Raw genomic sequence first — 13,546 nt, 5'->3', positions numbered from 1 at the left:
CTCTTCCTCTCTCTTTCCTTTTCCTGCCTGTGTCTGTCCTCGTCCCTCCTCATTTCTTTTCCAGAATCAGCATGTTTGTTGACTCAGTAACATTATTGTGTGTGTGTGCATGAATGACCATGTCTAAATGATGTCTGGGTCTCTGTTTTTCCTCCCTCCCCTCTCTCCATTTCTCTGTGTGTTCTCTCATTCTGCCAGTTTCTGACTTTCTCTTATATGTGACTATGCACATATTTGCACCACCTGACCGCAATTTTTGGTCTACAATCTGAGGCCTGAAGTTTATTCCACACACAGATACCTGCATTTTCTCAGATGACTGGGTGGCCAAAGGCTGGTCAAGAAACATTTACAAGGAGGGTTAGGGTGATGGATCCCTCAGTAAAATGCTTGCTGCACAAGCAGGGGGCCCGGAGTCTGGATCCAGGACCCATGTAAAAGGCCAGGTGTGGCAGTGTACACTTCTAGTCCCACACACAGCTGGGGGAGCAGAGGATTCCTGGAGATTGCTGGCCTGCCAGTCTAGCTGAATTGGTAAGCTCTAGGTTCAGTGAGATCCTGTCCCAAAAATTAAAATGGGGAATCCATTGAAAATACCTCGCGCCAACCTCTTACTCACCCTCACAAATATATACACACATACTCCAATGCACACACACACAAAGCATCACTGAGATCTTTGAACTCATATGTACAGGTTGATACTTCCAAAGTCTTCTAAAACCCAAGAAGCCTGGAATAGGGGAGCTTGGAGTAGGAGCTGTTACCGGAGCCACTGGGGTCTGGCTTCCTCTCTGGCTTCAGCCCCTTCATGACACAAATGCTCTCCATAACCAGCTTGACAGGACCCGGTGGGTTCTGCATGGACTTCACCACTGTGATGTCAGTTGGGTTCAGGGTGTCCAAGGCAGCTAGTGCAGCCTCAAGTGCTGGCATCGCCTCAGCCAGGTCCCCCTCACATTCATTCTGCAGGGAACAGGGACAAAAAGAACAGGTGATCAGTCGCCTGTACACAGTGCAAGGCAGAAAGGTTCTCTGTGGCAGGTACCCTTGAACACCAGGGCCTCCCCTCTAGGAATTCTATTCTTGAAGGCCTGAGCCTCTGTGGCTTCAATTTGGATGTCCTGGACATTTGAGAATTTGTTTTGTGACCTTAAGAAAACGAAGCATTACTCAAATTGGGGCAATAGTATTTATTTCAAATATTTTCAAATATTATGTTTTCTAAGTGACACGAGATGTGTAGCTCCTCTAGGCATTGTGAAATATGTAAGAATGGTTGTAGACTATGGTTACCTTCCTATGCTGTGTAGCACCAGAATTAATTCTTCCTAATAGACTCTCTCTTTTTTTTTTAAGACAGCATATCTCTGTATAGCCCTGGCTGTCCTGGAACTCACTCTATAGACTAGGCTGGCCTTGAACTCACAGAGATCTGCCCACCTCTGCCTCCCAAGTGCTGGGATTAAAGATGTGTGCCACTACCACCTGGCCCCTAATTGACTCTATTTTGGTACCTATGATGTAAAAACAGGATTTTTTTTCTTTTTGTTTTATTTTTTGCACACTTATGTTTGCATGTGTGTGCGTGCATGGTTACCACAGAATGCATATGGAGGTCAATGGCCAACCTCTGGGGTCAGTCCTCAATTTCCACCTGTTGGGGCAAGGTCTCCTGTAGTTCATTTGCCTCTCAATGTCTGGGGATTCTCCTGTCTCTGCTTCCTGTTATGCCACTGGAGTGCGGGGAATGCTATTGCCTTTGTTGATCCTGTTATTTAATTTTTATTTTTTATAGCACTGGGGGCTGAGTTCAGATAAGTACTCTGCCGCTTAGCTACCTCCCTGACACTTTGGTTATTAATAGATGGTCACTGCCTTGTTAGCATATCCAATCTGCATCCATCACTTTCATTTTAAACCTACAATTTCTCCCTTAAAAAATAAAAAATCAATCAGTAGCTTTGAATGAATTCCCCAGAGATAGGAGGTGGCTTCCCATCTATTGGTCAGGATGGGTTGAGAGACCATCAGGCCTAGGATAAACTGAGGGAATGTGCAATCTAACGCCATGCATCCATTAAATTAAACGAAGCACCAATGCTTGCTACAACACGGACAAACCATATAAACATCATGTTAAGTGAAAGAAGCAAGAAGCTATCTGTTAGATGGTTCCATTTCTCTTCTTTCTCTTTCTCTCTCTGTCTCTCTGTCTCTGTCTCTCTCTAGGGGCATTTTTCAAGACAGGGTTTCTCTGTATAGCCTTGGCTGTCCTGAACTGGCTTTGTAGACTAGGCTGGCCTCAAATTTGCAGAGATCAGCGTGCCTCTGCCTCCCCAAGTGCTGGGATTAGAGGTGTGTGCCACTGTGCCCGGCTGCATGTTTCCATTTCTATGAAGCATTCAGAATGAGCAAATCTACAGAGGAAGGTTAGTAGTTACCTGGAGTTGAGGAGAAGAAGGGTGACTTCTACAGGAATAGATTTCTTTTGAGGGTAATTAAATGTTCTAGAATTACACAGTGTTAATATTTGCATGACTCTGTGAATGTACAAAATCATACTGAATTGCCAACTCTAACGGGAGAGCATTAATGGTGTGTGCATTATATTTCAATCCTTAAAAAGAACACTTGCCACTAGAAGACTTCACAACTGGGAGAACTCTTTTGGGTTCGTTAGAAACTCAAATTCCAGCAAGGGGAAAAAAAAGACATGAAAATGAGTTAGTCAGGGTCACATAGTTGGTGAGTCACAGAGCTGGCTCCTGGATCCCCATTTAGTGAATTATCTGTTAATTCACTGAGCCCAAGGGTGATTAAAAGTTATGACTGAAGTGGGGCTTCTCAAGAGAACATCAGTTGTTTGCCTGTGGCACAGTCTCTCTGTGCATCCCAAAACGTCCTCAATGTGCTTGGATAGCCCAGGCTGGCCTTGAACTCATGAATTTCCCGCCTCTGCATCCTGAGTGCTTGTGTTATACGCTGAGAACATCAATTCTTGGGCGAGTTAAGGCAGCACGTGTTGAAGTCTTTGTAACACGTGAGTTTATTGTGGACCAGCAAACAAGACAAAGGTTGTTCCACTTCCTCACAGACAGTGGTCCCGCCACACCTCGCACCCCCACGGAGCCCGGCACCTCTGCTCCTCCTCCTAAGGGACAGAGCCTGGCTTGTGGCTCGGTTCTGCTGTAAGCTGGTTTGTCAGGTAGCTCCAAAGAGCCTCTCCCTGTGACGTATCTGTGACGGGGATTCTCAGTAGTGGCTGTGCACCGGTCACCAAGCCCCATGGAGAACAACCCAGAGGTTCCGAGTCACTCTGTCTAGGTGGGGTCTGGCCACCTGCATTCTTTACTCCATGGCTGACTCTGTCAGTGGCTTTATCGAGAAATGCCACTTGACATCACAGGACCGCTGAAATCAAAGAACAGGAGGGAATAGGCTTGACCTGTGACATACCTCCTTTCCAAGGTCACCGAGGTCACCAAGATGCCTCTCTGTGGGGTTGGGATGGCAGCTCAGTTGCTAACATGCCTAGAGCTAAATCGCGAGGAGCTTAGTTTGTGCCCCAAGCACCCTCACAAAAAGCTGGGCAGAGTGGGGGAAAGCTCATTGCCAGCAGGCCTGGCTGCATCAGGGACCTCCAGGTTCCGTGAGAGAATAAAAGTGGAGATGGATTGAGGAAAGATACCCAATGTCAACCTCTGGCCTCCACACACACACACCCATACCCAAATGTGCACACAGCCACAATAACAAGCACATATACCACACATACACACTACATACAATAACAAGCACACACATACACACACACACACACACACATACACACACACTCTCTCTCAAATGTGCACACATCCACAAAACAAGTACATACACCACACAGATGCAAAAATGTACACATACCCACAATAAGAAGTACATATATCTCACATATCCCCAAACACAATATTTAAATGATATCTGGGAAGAACATTCCTGATCAGATAAAACAAAGTACAATGAAAAATCACAATCATGCTGTAATTGTGTCATATACCAAGAGTGGACAGGGATGAGGAGGAAGTTTCAAATTAGAGCTAAGACTTGAAAAGATATCTAAATTGAATTTTTACAAAAACATTTCCGTGTCTGTAAGGAATTGTGTTGGTATTTTGATGGGAATTGCATTGAATCTGTAGATTCTTTTTGTAGGATGGCCATCTTTACTACGTTAATCTTACCGATCCATGAGCATGGGAGATCTTTCCATCTTCTGATATCTTCTTCAATTTCTCTCTTCAGAGACTTGAAGTTCTTTTTTCATACAAGTCTTTCACTTGCTTGGTTAGTCACACCAAGATACTTTATGTTATTTGTGGCTATTGTGAAGGGTGTTGTTTTCCTAATTTCTTTCTCAGCCTGTTTGTTTCTAGTAACAACACATGCTGGAGAGGATGTGAAGAAAGGGGAACACGCCTCCACTGATGGTGGGAATGTAAAATACTTTATACAAATACTTTGGAAATAACTCCGGTGCTTTCTCAACAAACTGGGAATAGTGCTACCTCAAGACCCAGCTATACCACTCCTAGGCATATATCTGAAAGATGCTTAACCATACAACAAAGACATTTGCTCAACTATGTTCATAGCAGCTTTATTTGTAATAGCCAGGATCTGGAAACAACCTAGATGTCCCTCAATTGAAGAATGGATACAGAAATTGTGGTACATTCTGTGATGTATCCCAGAAGCAGAAAGACATGTATGGTATATATGCATGGTATATATTAATAAGTGGATATTAGCCATATAATATACAATAAACATACTAAAATCTACAGACCTAAAGAAGCTAGCCAACAAGGAAGACCCTAGGAAAGATGCTTAATTCTCATTCAGATGGGAAAACAGGATAGACACCAGAAGCAGGAGAAGAAAGAGAACAGGGTGGGAGTTTACCACAGATGTTCTCTAAAAGACTCCTTCTCACACAAACACAAAAAAATGTACACATATCTACAATAAGAAGTGATTCAAGCAGATGTAGAGATTCACAGCCAAACTTCGGACAGAGCACATAATCTTCCCTTATGAAAGAAGGGAGATTTAGAAGAACCCAGAGGGGACAAGGAGCCCCACAAGGAGACCAACAAAGCCAAAAAATCTGGGCCCGGGGGGGGACTGCAGAGACTTATGCAACAACCAAAGACCATGCATGGAGAGGACCTAGACCCCCCTGCTCAGATGTAGCCCATAGGTAGCTCAGTCTCCATGTGGGTTCCCTAGTAAGGGGAACAGGAACTGTCTCTGATATGAACTTGGTGGCCTGCTCCTTGGTCATTTCTCCCTCGTAGGTTGACCTAGCCAGTCCACAAAGAAAGGATTCAGGCAGTCCTGAGAAGACCTGATAGGCTAGGGTCAGGCAGTAGGAGAGAAGGACTTTCCTATCAGTGGACTAGGGGAGAGAGATAGGGGAAGAAGGCAGAAGGGAGAGAGAGACTGGGAGGAGATGAGGGAGGGGTTAAAACCGAAATACAAAGTGAATAAATTATAAAAAAATAAATTATTATTATTAAAATAAGATTAAAATTTTCTACTTTACCTTAAAAATGTTTTGTGTGTGTTATTGTGACCCGTGTTTGTATGATCAAAAACCTTATAATGAAGAATGGCCCCCGTGTGTCAGCAGTGCAGTGGATGTAAGGGCTATCAGATACTGAGCAAGTGTATTTGGATGAAATGAAATCCATGCTGCAGTAATTTTGGAAGATTAGCCTCACTAAGGGGCAGATGTGATTTTAGTAGTCTGAGAAGAAGTGACCAGCTGTTGTTGAGTTTGTTTCATGGGCGTATGCAGCAGTCCAAGCTGGCCTATCTCTGCTTCCTAGATGCCAGGATGACACATACATGTGCCATGACTGACAAGAACCTGCCAGTTCAAGAAACTGTCGTGTCTGTGCCTCGCGTGTTGGGAGCCCATCTCCATCTCTTTTTGATCTCCAAATCTTCCCAGTGAGAATTCTTTTTGTTCTGTGGGGCCTGTGATGTTGTCTAGGTGTGCTGTTCTACACCGTATGAAACACAGTAGTCCTCATGCAAAGAACCACAGCCCTGGAAACTTCAGGAAGAAACTCTGTCCACAGAAACGCCCCAGGGAAACTGTGGAGCAAGACAGGTTTCTCTCTCCTCCTCCCTGGGTGGTTCTTCTGCCTGACTCACCTCCAGGACCTGCAGGATCTGGGCTCACCCTTCCCACTGAAACCCAAGGTGGCATTTGATTGCCCAGGGAGTGGTGACAAGTCCCTGTCAGATCCTCAGAAGCCCCATGTCATCATGGCTCAGCTCCCTCCCTACCTAGCAGGTTTGATGTTTGCCCTCACATTCCAGAGCAGAATCCCGGTTGGGACAGTTCCTTCCAAATGGTCCTACACTTGGTGAGAAGCTAGACCACCAAACTGGGTAGAGGACAAAGCACAGCAGTTTCAGAGAGAAACTAATGTGGACCTCTGTCTGGCACATGCCACATACTCTTTACTTGTGTATTTCCTTATTTATTTATCTGTATGAGTCTTTTTCTGTATGTATACATGTGTACCACATATATTCCTGGTGCCTGTGGCGGCCAGAAAGGGGTGTTGGACCCCCTGGAACTGAACTTATAGATAGTTGCAAACCATCATGTACGTCCTAGGGACCTAACTCAGGTCTTGTGCCAGAGCAGCTAGTGCTTTTAAACACTGAGAAATCTCCCCAGTCCACATGGTTTTTGTTTTTTCCTCAGTACCTTCAATCTGCTGATGGGGAAACTAAGACTAGGAAAGGGGCAGTTATACAGTATAGAACCCCGAAAGAGCTGTAAAGTCATACACATTTCAATGTGTGTCCTGGGCACTGAGATCGGAGCAGAATTTAGCTGGAGGGGGCTTGATGAGCTACAACACAGAAGGACAGCAGCTTCGTATTCCTGGGCATGGGCACAGCCAAGAAGGCAGAGCCAATGTTGCAGAGTCCTAATTTTTTTCTTTTTTTTTTTTTTTTCCTGAGAAAAAGCAAAAATTCCAGAACTTTTAACTTGAAATTGCACAAATCTTTAAATGTTAACTAGTTCTGACCTAAAACACCACTAAGTGTGGTTGTGACAAACACACTTATAATCCTAGCACTTAGGAGGGTAAGGAAGGAGGATCGTGAGCTCGAGGTCAGTCAGGGATACATATCAAGACCCTGTCTCAAAATGAATCGATAAAATGATAAAATACTCTGTGCATCCCTGGATGCATATGGTCCCTAGCTGCCAGTTTCCATCTTCCGGGATCATGGTCAAATGCCAGGGCTTGGGGGGGGGTGTCAAAGAGCTCTAGGTTTGACTGCTGACATTGTCACTTGGTGGACATGCAACCTGGAAAAATCTTGTGTCGTGATTTCTTCATATGTCAAATGAGGATAATTCTGTATGGTGTGTATTGTAGTATATTGTAGGGCTTTTAGAAGGATTCAAGACCGTGAGTATCAGAGAATATAATCTCCAAGAGACTAAAGATTTTTTTTTCTCATTCATTCCTATTTTCCCTGACTAAAAATGTGCTAACATATAGTAGGTGTTTAAGTATTTGCTAAATGTAAGAAGGAGTGCCTAGTATAATCATTTTACCATAGAATGACACCACAGTCTGGTTCCTGGCACCTAGAAGTGGCTGTATCTTATGGTTTTCATTGTCTTTTCTGTCTAAGCCATGAAGACCGCAAGTGAACCAACTTTCACAATCCAGGACATGATGTTCATTGTGAATTCTGAGAACAGGGAGGAATCAGACCCTATGAAAAACATCTACCAGAGGTCAGGTCTCAGGATCCACTGGAGAAACGCCAATTGGAAGGCCTGTACTTTTCAAGAAAGTGACTCATGACCTATTTAGGACAGACGCCAGACACTGCTGCCTCTTGCTCAAACTCATGCTTGCAAATGGCTGAAGAAATTCCCTAAGGAATTCCCTAATTCCTTAAGGCACAGGGACAAATGTGTTAGCCTAGGTGTCCTGAACCTTCAGTCCTCGTAGTGACCTACACAGCTCTGTGAGTCCATTTTCCTACTGACCCAAATGCTAGCAACTCTCAGTCCCTGACCCATCTGTCATTTGTAAGATGCCTGTGATCCTCAAATGGAACCATTTACCAAGAGTGCTCTGAGACCTATCTTATATCACGCCAGTGCTAATGAGGTTTTTCTCTTCTGCTGTCTGAACATGTGTTCCGTCCCTTCTGAGAATTTTTCTTCTATCAGAAGCACCTTCAGATGTGAGTCTCTAGATTGGATGTTCTGCCATCCAAAAGACATTTGTTCCATACCTACACATACGCACATGTGCGAGCGCGCGCGCGTGCGCACACACACGCACACACACACACACACACACACACACACACGTGCACACACACACACACACACGTGCACGCACACACTCAGCACAATTGAACAGAAATGTGACAGAGGTGAAGACAACAGCATGGAGGTATCTGGAGGCAAAGAGAACAGCCAGTGCAAAGGCCCTGGGGAAGGAATAGCCAGAAGGGTCATGGCAGCTAGGGCAGAGTGAACAAGGGGAAAGTTAACAGATGTGGTCATGCTGAGTCCTAGTTTTGACTCAAGAGTATGATGGAGAACAGTTGGCCCCAAAGCCTTCTTTGTTAATTCCTAAGTAGGGATTTGGAAAATTCCCTCCCCCACACCCTCCCCCACACCTTCTGAGCTCCTTTGTCTCATCTGCAAGTTGGGCACAATCACATGCATTTAGCAGCATTAGCTTCCTCTGCGCCTCTCTGCTGGGCCTACCTTGATTGCTTGAGAGATGGCAGCAGCGGCGTTAGCTTCCTTTTCATCCGCCTGCACCAGAAGTTTCTTGGCATCAGCTTCTCTTGTCTCATCTTCAATTTTCACCATCATCTTCGCCGTCTCCTCCGAGGTGAGGATGAGCTGAGGTTGGAGGGCGGTCAGCTCTACTTGCATGACAGCCACCTAGCAAGGAGAAAGGTGTAGGAGAGATGCAGGCCCAGTGGTGTGAGTGCTGAAAATGGAAAGTTGATGGCAGCACACTTGGTTCTGCAACACAGAAATGCAAACTTGGGAAGGAAGAGCGGCTGGCGTGGGCATGGTTCTGGGCATAGACTTGTGGCTGGTGTTTATGTCCTAAACCTTTCAACACTTAGGGAGTACACACTGAGCGTGGCAGTTAGCAAGAGCTACACAAAGCACATAAACCATAGAATGGCAAGCAAAAAGCGTAAAAGATATGGTTTCTTCCCTTATTGGCTTTCTATGCTACTGTTGGGTACGGGGAGAGAGACAAGTCATAAAACCATTAAAAGCCATTGTATGTGTGTGTGTCTGTGTGTATATCTCTGTGCATGTATCTGTGTGTGTGTCTGTCAGTGTGTGTTTGTGTATCTGTGTGCATGTGGAGGACAGAGGTTGATGTTAGGTGTCTTTCCTGACAAATATCTTGAGGAGGGGTCTCACAATCAAACCCGGAGCTGCCTATCTGGCTAGTCTGGCTAGCCATCATGGTGTAGAAATCCCCTGTCTGTGCCTCCTACCAGCTGGGATCATAGGTGGGCCCTTCTGCCCACATGGCATTTAGCTGAGTTCTGAGGATCTGAACTTTTGTCCTCACACTTGCCAGGCAAGTGTTTTACCCCTGGTTTATTTCCACAGCATCTGGGTGTATAGATCCTAAAGCTACTTATAATTTAATACAGGATTTACACACACACACACACACACACGTATTCTACACTAAAAATTAAATCAAAATGTTAACTACTGGGAGGAGAGGCCTCGCCAGACAACGGATCTGCCATCAACTTGAGCTTGACTTCCTGACACCTAGAACTGAGAAACACAGATTTGTTGTTTCCCCGGCCTCCAGAGCGGCCATCTTTGTATACAGCCCATGTCCTTGGAGACATTTTCCCCAAGTGTTTTCTGAGTCTATTTGAGTCAGTGATGGGGGCCTCAGTGCTTTTTCAGGGGTTTAGAATTTTTCGGAAAATCAAATTCATTTGATTTTTTTCAATGAAGAGTTTAGAATCTCTCTCTATGCAATTTCGCTCCCAGAAGCCAGTGTGGAAACCAGAGCGTGGTGGGTTGGCCTGGTCAGGAATCTGCCCTGAAGTCATGCTTAAGTCTAGTTCCGGTGTGACTGATCAGCAGGCTGAATAACCATGGTCATGGTCATGGTCATGCTGCCTGGCCTTTGCAGGTTGTGGTGTCTTTGTAACAGGAGGTGGTGACTGCGTCTTCTGGCACACAGCACCAGGCATGTGACATAGAAGGTTTAAAGCATGCTTTCTTGTGCCGCCATCCCCTTTTCAGGTCTAACTATTTTAGATCCCTTTTCTGCCTCTCCAACAACGTAGTTTTCTCTTCCTTGTCTAGAGGACGTCAGCTCTCAACCTTAGTCCTGGCAAACCCAGGGCCAGAGCAGTGGAATCTGCCTCTGAGATTCTCACGTTTGCTTGTCATTAGTGCCACAATGACAGGTCAGACCACTGTGATTTGAGTCCAGGCTTAACCTTACAAAGCCCTTCTGCCCTTCTCCTGCCCAAGGCCTCACAAAGATACTACAGATCCTAACTATAAGAAGCGCCAGCAGTCAGCAGTCAGGATAAATGCTACTTTACCTCATTTATTTATTCATTTATTAATTAATTTATTTATTTACTTGGCAAGGTAGCCCTGGCTGGTCTGGAACTGACTTTGTAGACCAAGCTGGCCTTGAACTTACAGAGATCTTACACCTCTGCTTCCCGAGTGCCTGGATTTATGTGCCACCATGCCCATCTTACTGTAATTTTTTGTTTGTTTTGTTTTTCGATACAGGGTTTCTCTACATAGCCCTGGCTGTCCTGGAACTGACTCTGTAGACCAGGCTGGCCCCAAACTCAAGAGATCCTCCTGTTTCTGCCCCACAAGTGCTAGGGTTAATGGCATGTGCCACCACATCTGGCTGCTTACTACAAAATTTTGAGAGACTCATTTAATGCCAAAATGAAAAACCCCACAATGAGCAACTGAGTAAAATCTTAAATAGAGTCAGGATCACCTGAAGCTGAGATTAAAATGGGTTAAGCGAGGAGAGCTGCAAGAGCCCAGGTTGAATCCTGCCTTTATCGGATGCCTTCTTACATCCCAACATCCCTCCTCTATGGACGTGCTTACTTGTGAAGATGCAAATTCCAGTTTCTGCAAGCCTGCCAAGTAGCGGTTCCTCATCATATCCACCTCCTGTCGCTTGATATTCAGGAGCGATTTGAAGGTTAGGATCAACTCAAGGTAGGAAGTAGGGGTCACGTAGTTGTATCTGAGAAGCGTGTTATAGTAATCAACTGATAACTTCTTCACACTCTCCTGAAAGTACTTGCACATGGACACGACCCTGCCAAGGAAATCCAAGCAGTTAGTTGGGACCCAACTTCCTAAAGAGGAGATTTAGCAATGTTCTAGTAACAGGCACTGGGGCATCCGAGAGAGCACACCCTGCCTGGCCCTCTAGAACTCAACCGGTAAACAGCCAAGGAGAGAGGGGTGAGGAAGATGACTATTCTACCCAGATGACCTCTGACCCTTTAATGAATCCCTAGGGTTTACACAGGACTTCCCAATTTTTTGGCAGTCTGGAGAAGCTTCCGGAGTGCAGAGTACTTTTAAATTACATTTAATTTCTTCTCCATGCATGTAGCTGTACCTAGGCATCCCTGCACTTATCACAGCATGGACATGAAGGTCAGAAGACAACTCTCAGGAGTCAATTCACTCTTTCCCCGCATGTGGGTTCAGGTTGTCCGGGTTCTTTTTAACTTCTGAGCTATCTCACTGGCCCTTGCTTCTTCTTCTTTTTTTTTCCCCCCAGCAAAGGTGCTGCATTAAACAGCTAACAAAGATGTTATTTGATTTTAAAACACAAGATATTTTCTACCCGTAAATAGAGAAATCTTTAGAAAAACATCAGTGGCCAGCTGGCATTTCAGCTTGGAGTACCTGGGGCATCCAAGTGAAGCTAAAGCTTACTCTGTCCGAATGTTGTCTTCAAGCTCCACATCCTGAAGAAATTTGTTGGCCACCAGCTCTAGGGCATCAGTTGGCCAGGCCTGGAACCAGTCGATCGTGCAGCAGTTGATGAGGGAAGGAAACATTCTCAGGCGGGTTCTGAAGGCATCACCAATCGGACTCATGGCTAATGAAAAATGGGCTTTGTTAGTCTCCTTCACCAAGGCTTAGCTGGAGAAGCAAGGAGAAGGCAGAGGTTTGCAAGGGGCAGTGATGCCTCTCGTTGGCAATGTGGGGATGTAAATAAGCATGATAAGAGCCTGGGAAACAGGAATCATGAGATATTTTTATGATGGGGCTTCAATGTATTATGGTAGTTCCCCCCCCCATCTCCTTTATGTGTTTTGGAGGTTGGTCTGGTGCTGGTATTTTGACGCTAATTACTGGCCCTCAAGATATAGGTACTGCCTAGATATACCTATTCTTGTTGTGTAAACCTACCTAAGAGAGTATACCTGATTGGTTGATTAAAAGCCTATACCTGGGCAGGGTAGAATGGGGTAGGCATGGCTAAGATTCCTGGGCTTTTGAGGATAGGAGAATCAGGGGAAGGAGATGGACAGAGAGGAGGAAGGAGGATGCCACAGTGGTTAGTGTGGAGAAGAAACCACATGGGCCTGGAGGAAGGACTCCAAGGATGGCATAGATAGAAAAAAAACACCAAATATAAGCAAGTATTCATAACATTATGAATGGAAGGGAGCCCAGATAAGGCTGGTTAAGGCACTGGATGGGGCCTGGGAAGTGTACAGTGTAGGTAAAAATATCTCCCTGGCCCAAGGTAAAGAAGGCAGTTATAAACTCTAGCAGGTGTTTGTGTCTTATTATCTATGATAATGGGTTAAATAATACTGCCTCAATAATTATAGGTCAAAAAATAACAAATAACAATATTTATCCCAACACCCATTTTTATATTTACTACAACAATTGGGCCTTTGCATCCCTTCATGGGATAGAGCCCTTTGCCTCATTTGTTTGATCTATGATTTAACATAATTAGATACCCATAGAAGTTGCCCATGGCTTGTTTGAGACCCCATCTCCACCCAGCCACAGACTCTTGGTTCTGTACCTCAAATTCCATTCACTGTTTCTTTAGTGTTTGGAGGAAGCACTTAGGTGTAAGTGTGGAGGTCAGTGTGGCTAGAGTCACACTGAGGAGAGTGCTTGAGATGAGGGCAGAGGATACAGGGTTAGTCTAACAGGTGGCCTCATAAGATACAGGCAAGAGAGTTTCATCCTTTGATCCTCATCCTAACAGAAAGTGATCATTTTAATTCGTGTGTTTATGTGCACACACACACACACACAGGAAAAAAAACTATTCTGGACTAATGGATCAGAAAGGTCTAGGATTAACAAGAACACAGAGAGGAAAGGACAGTGCAGAGGTGAGACACACAGTGGTGGCTTAGCTAGTGTGGAGGCAGGAGGAACAGAGAAAGGTGAAGA

General features: G+C 45.0%; 1 protein-coding gene across 1 annotated transcript in view; it reads right to left on the bottom strand.

The window, feature by feature from the left end:
- The window catches only part of Dnah3 (dynein axonemal heavy chain 3), a 167,569-nt gene that overhangs the window by 33,436 nt on the left and 120,587 nt on the right, over positions 1–13,546 (bottom strand). Inside the window, exons 48-51 of the mRNA XM_060366203.1 lie at positions 12,053–12,218; positions 11,204–11,420; positions 8,819–9,001; positions 768–966 (exon numbers count right to left, since the gene is read on the bottom strand). Coding sequence (XP_060222186.1) covers positions 768–966; positions 8,819–9,001; positions 11,204–11,420; positions 12,053–12,218 — 765 coding nt within the window. The remainder of the gene's footprint in view (positions 1–767; positions 967–8,818; positions 9,002–11,203; positions 11,421–12,052; positions 12,219–13,546) is intronic.

Source organism: Meriones unguiculatus, chromosome 14 (assembly GCF_030254825.1).
Source record: "Meriones unguiculatus strain TT.TT164.6M chromosome 14, Bangor_MerUng_6.1, whole genome shotgun sequence".
Lineage (NCBI taxonomy): Eukaryota > Metazoa > Chordata > Mammalia > Rodentia > Muridae > Meriones > Meriones unguiculatus.
This window is presented reverse-complemented; position numbering and strand designations above follow the sequence as displayed.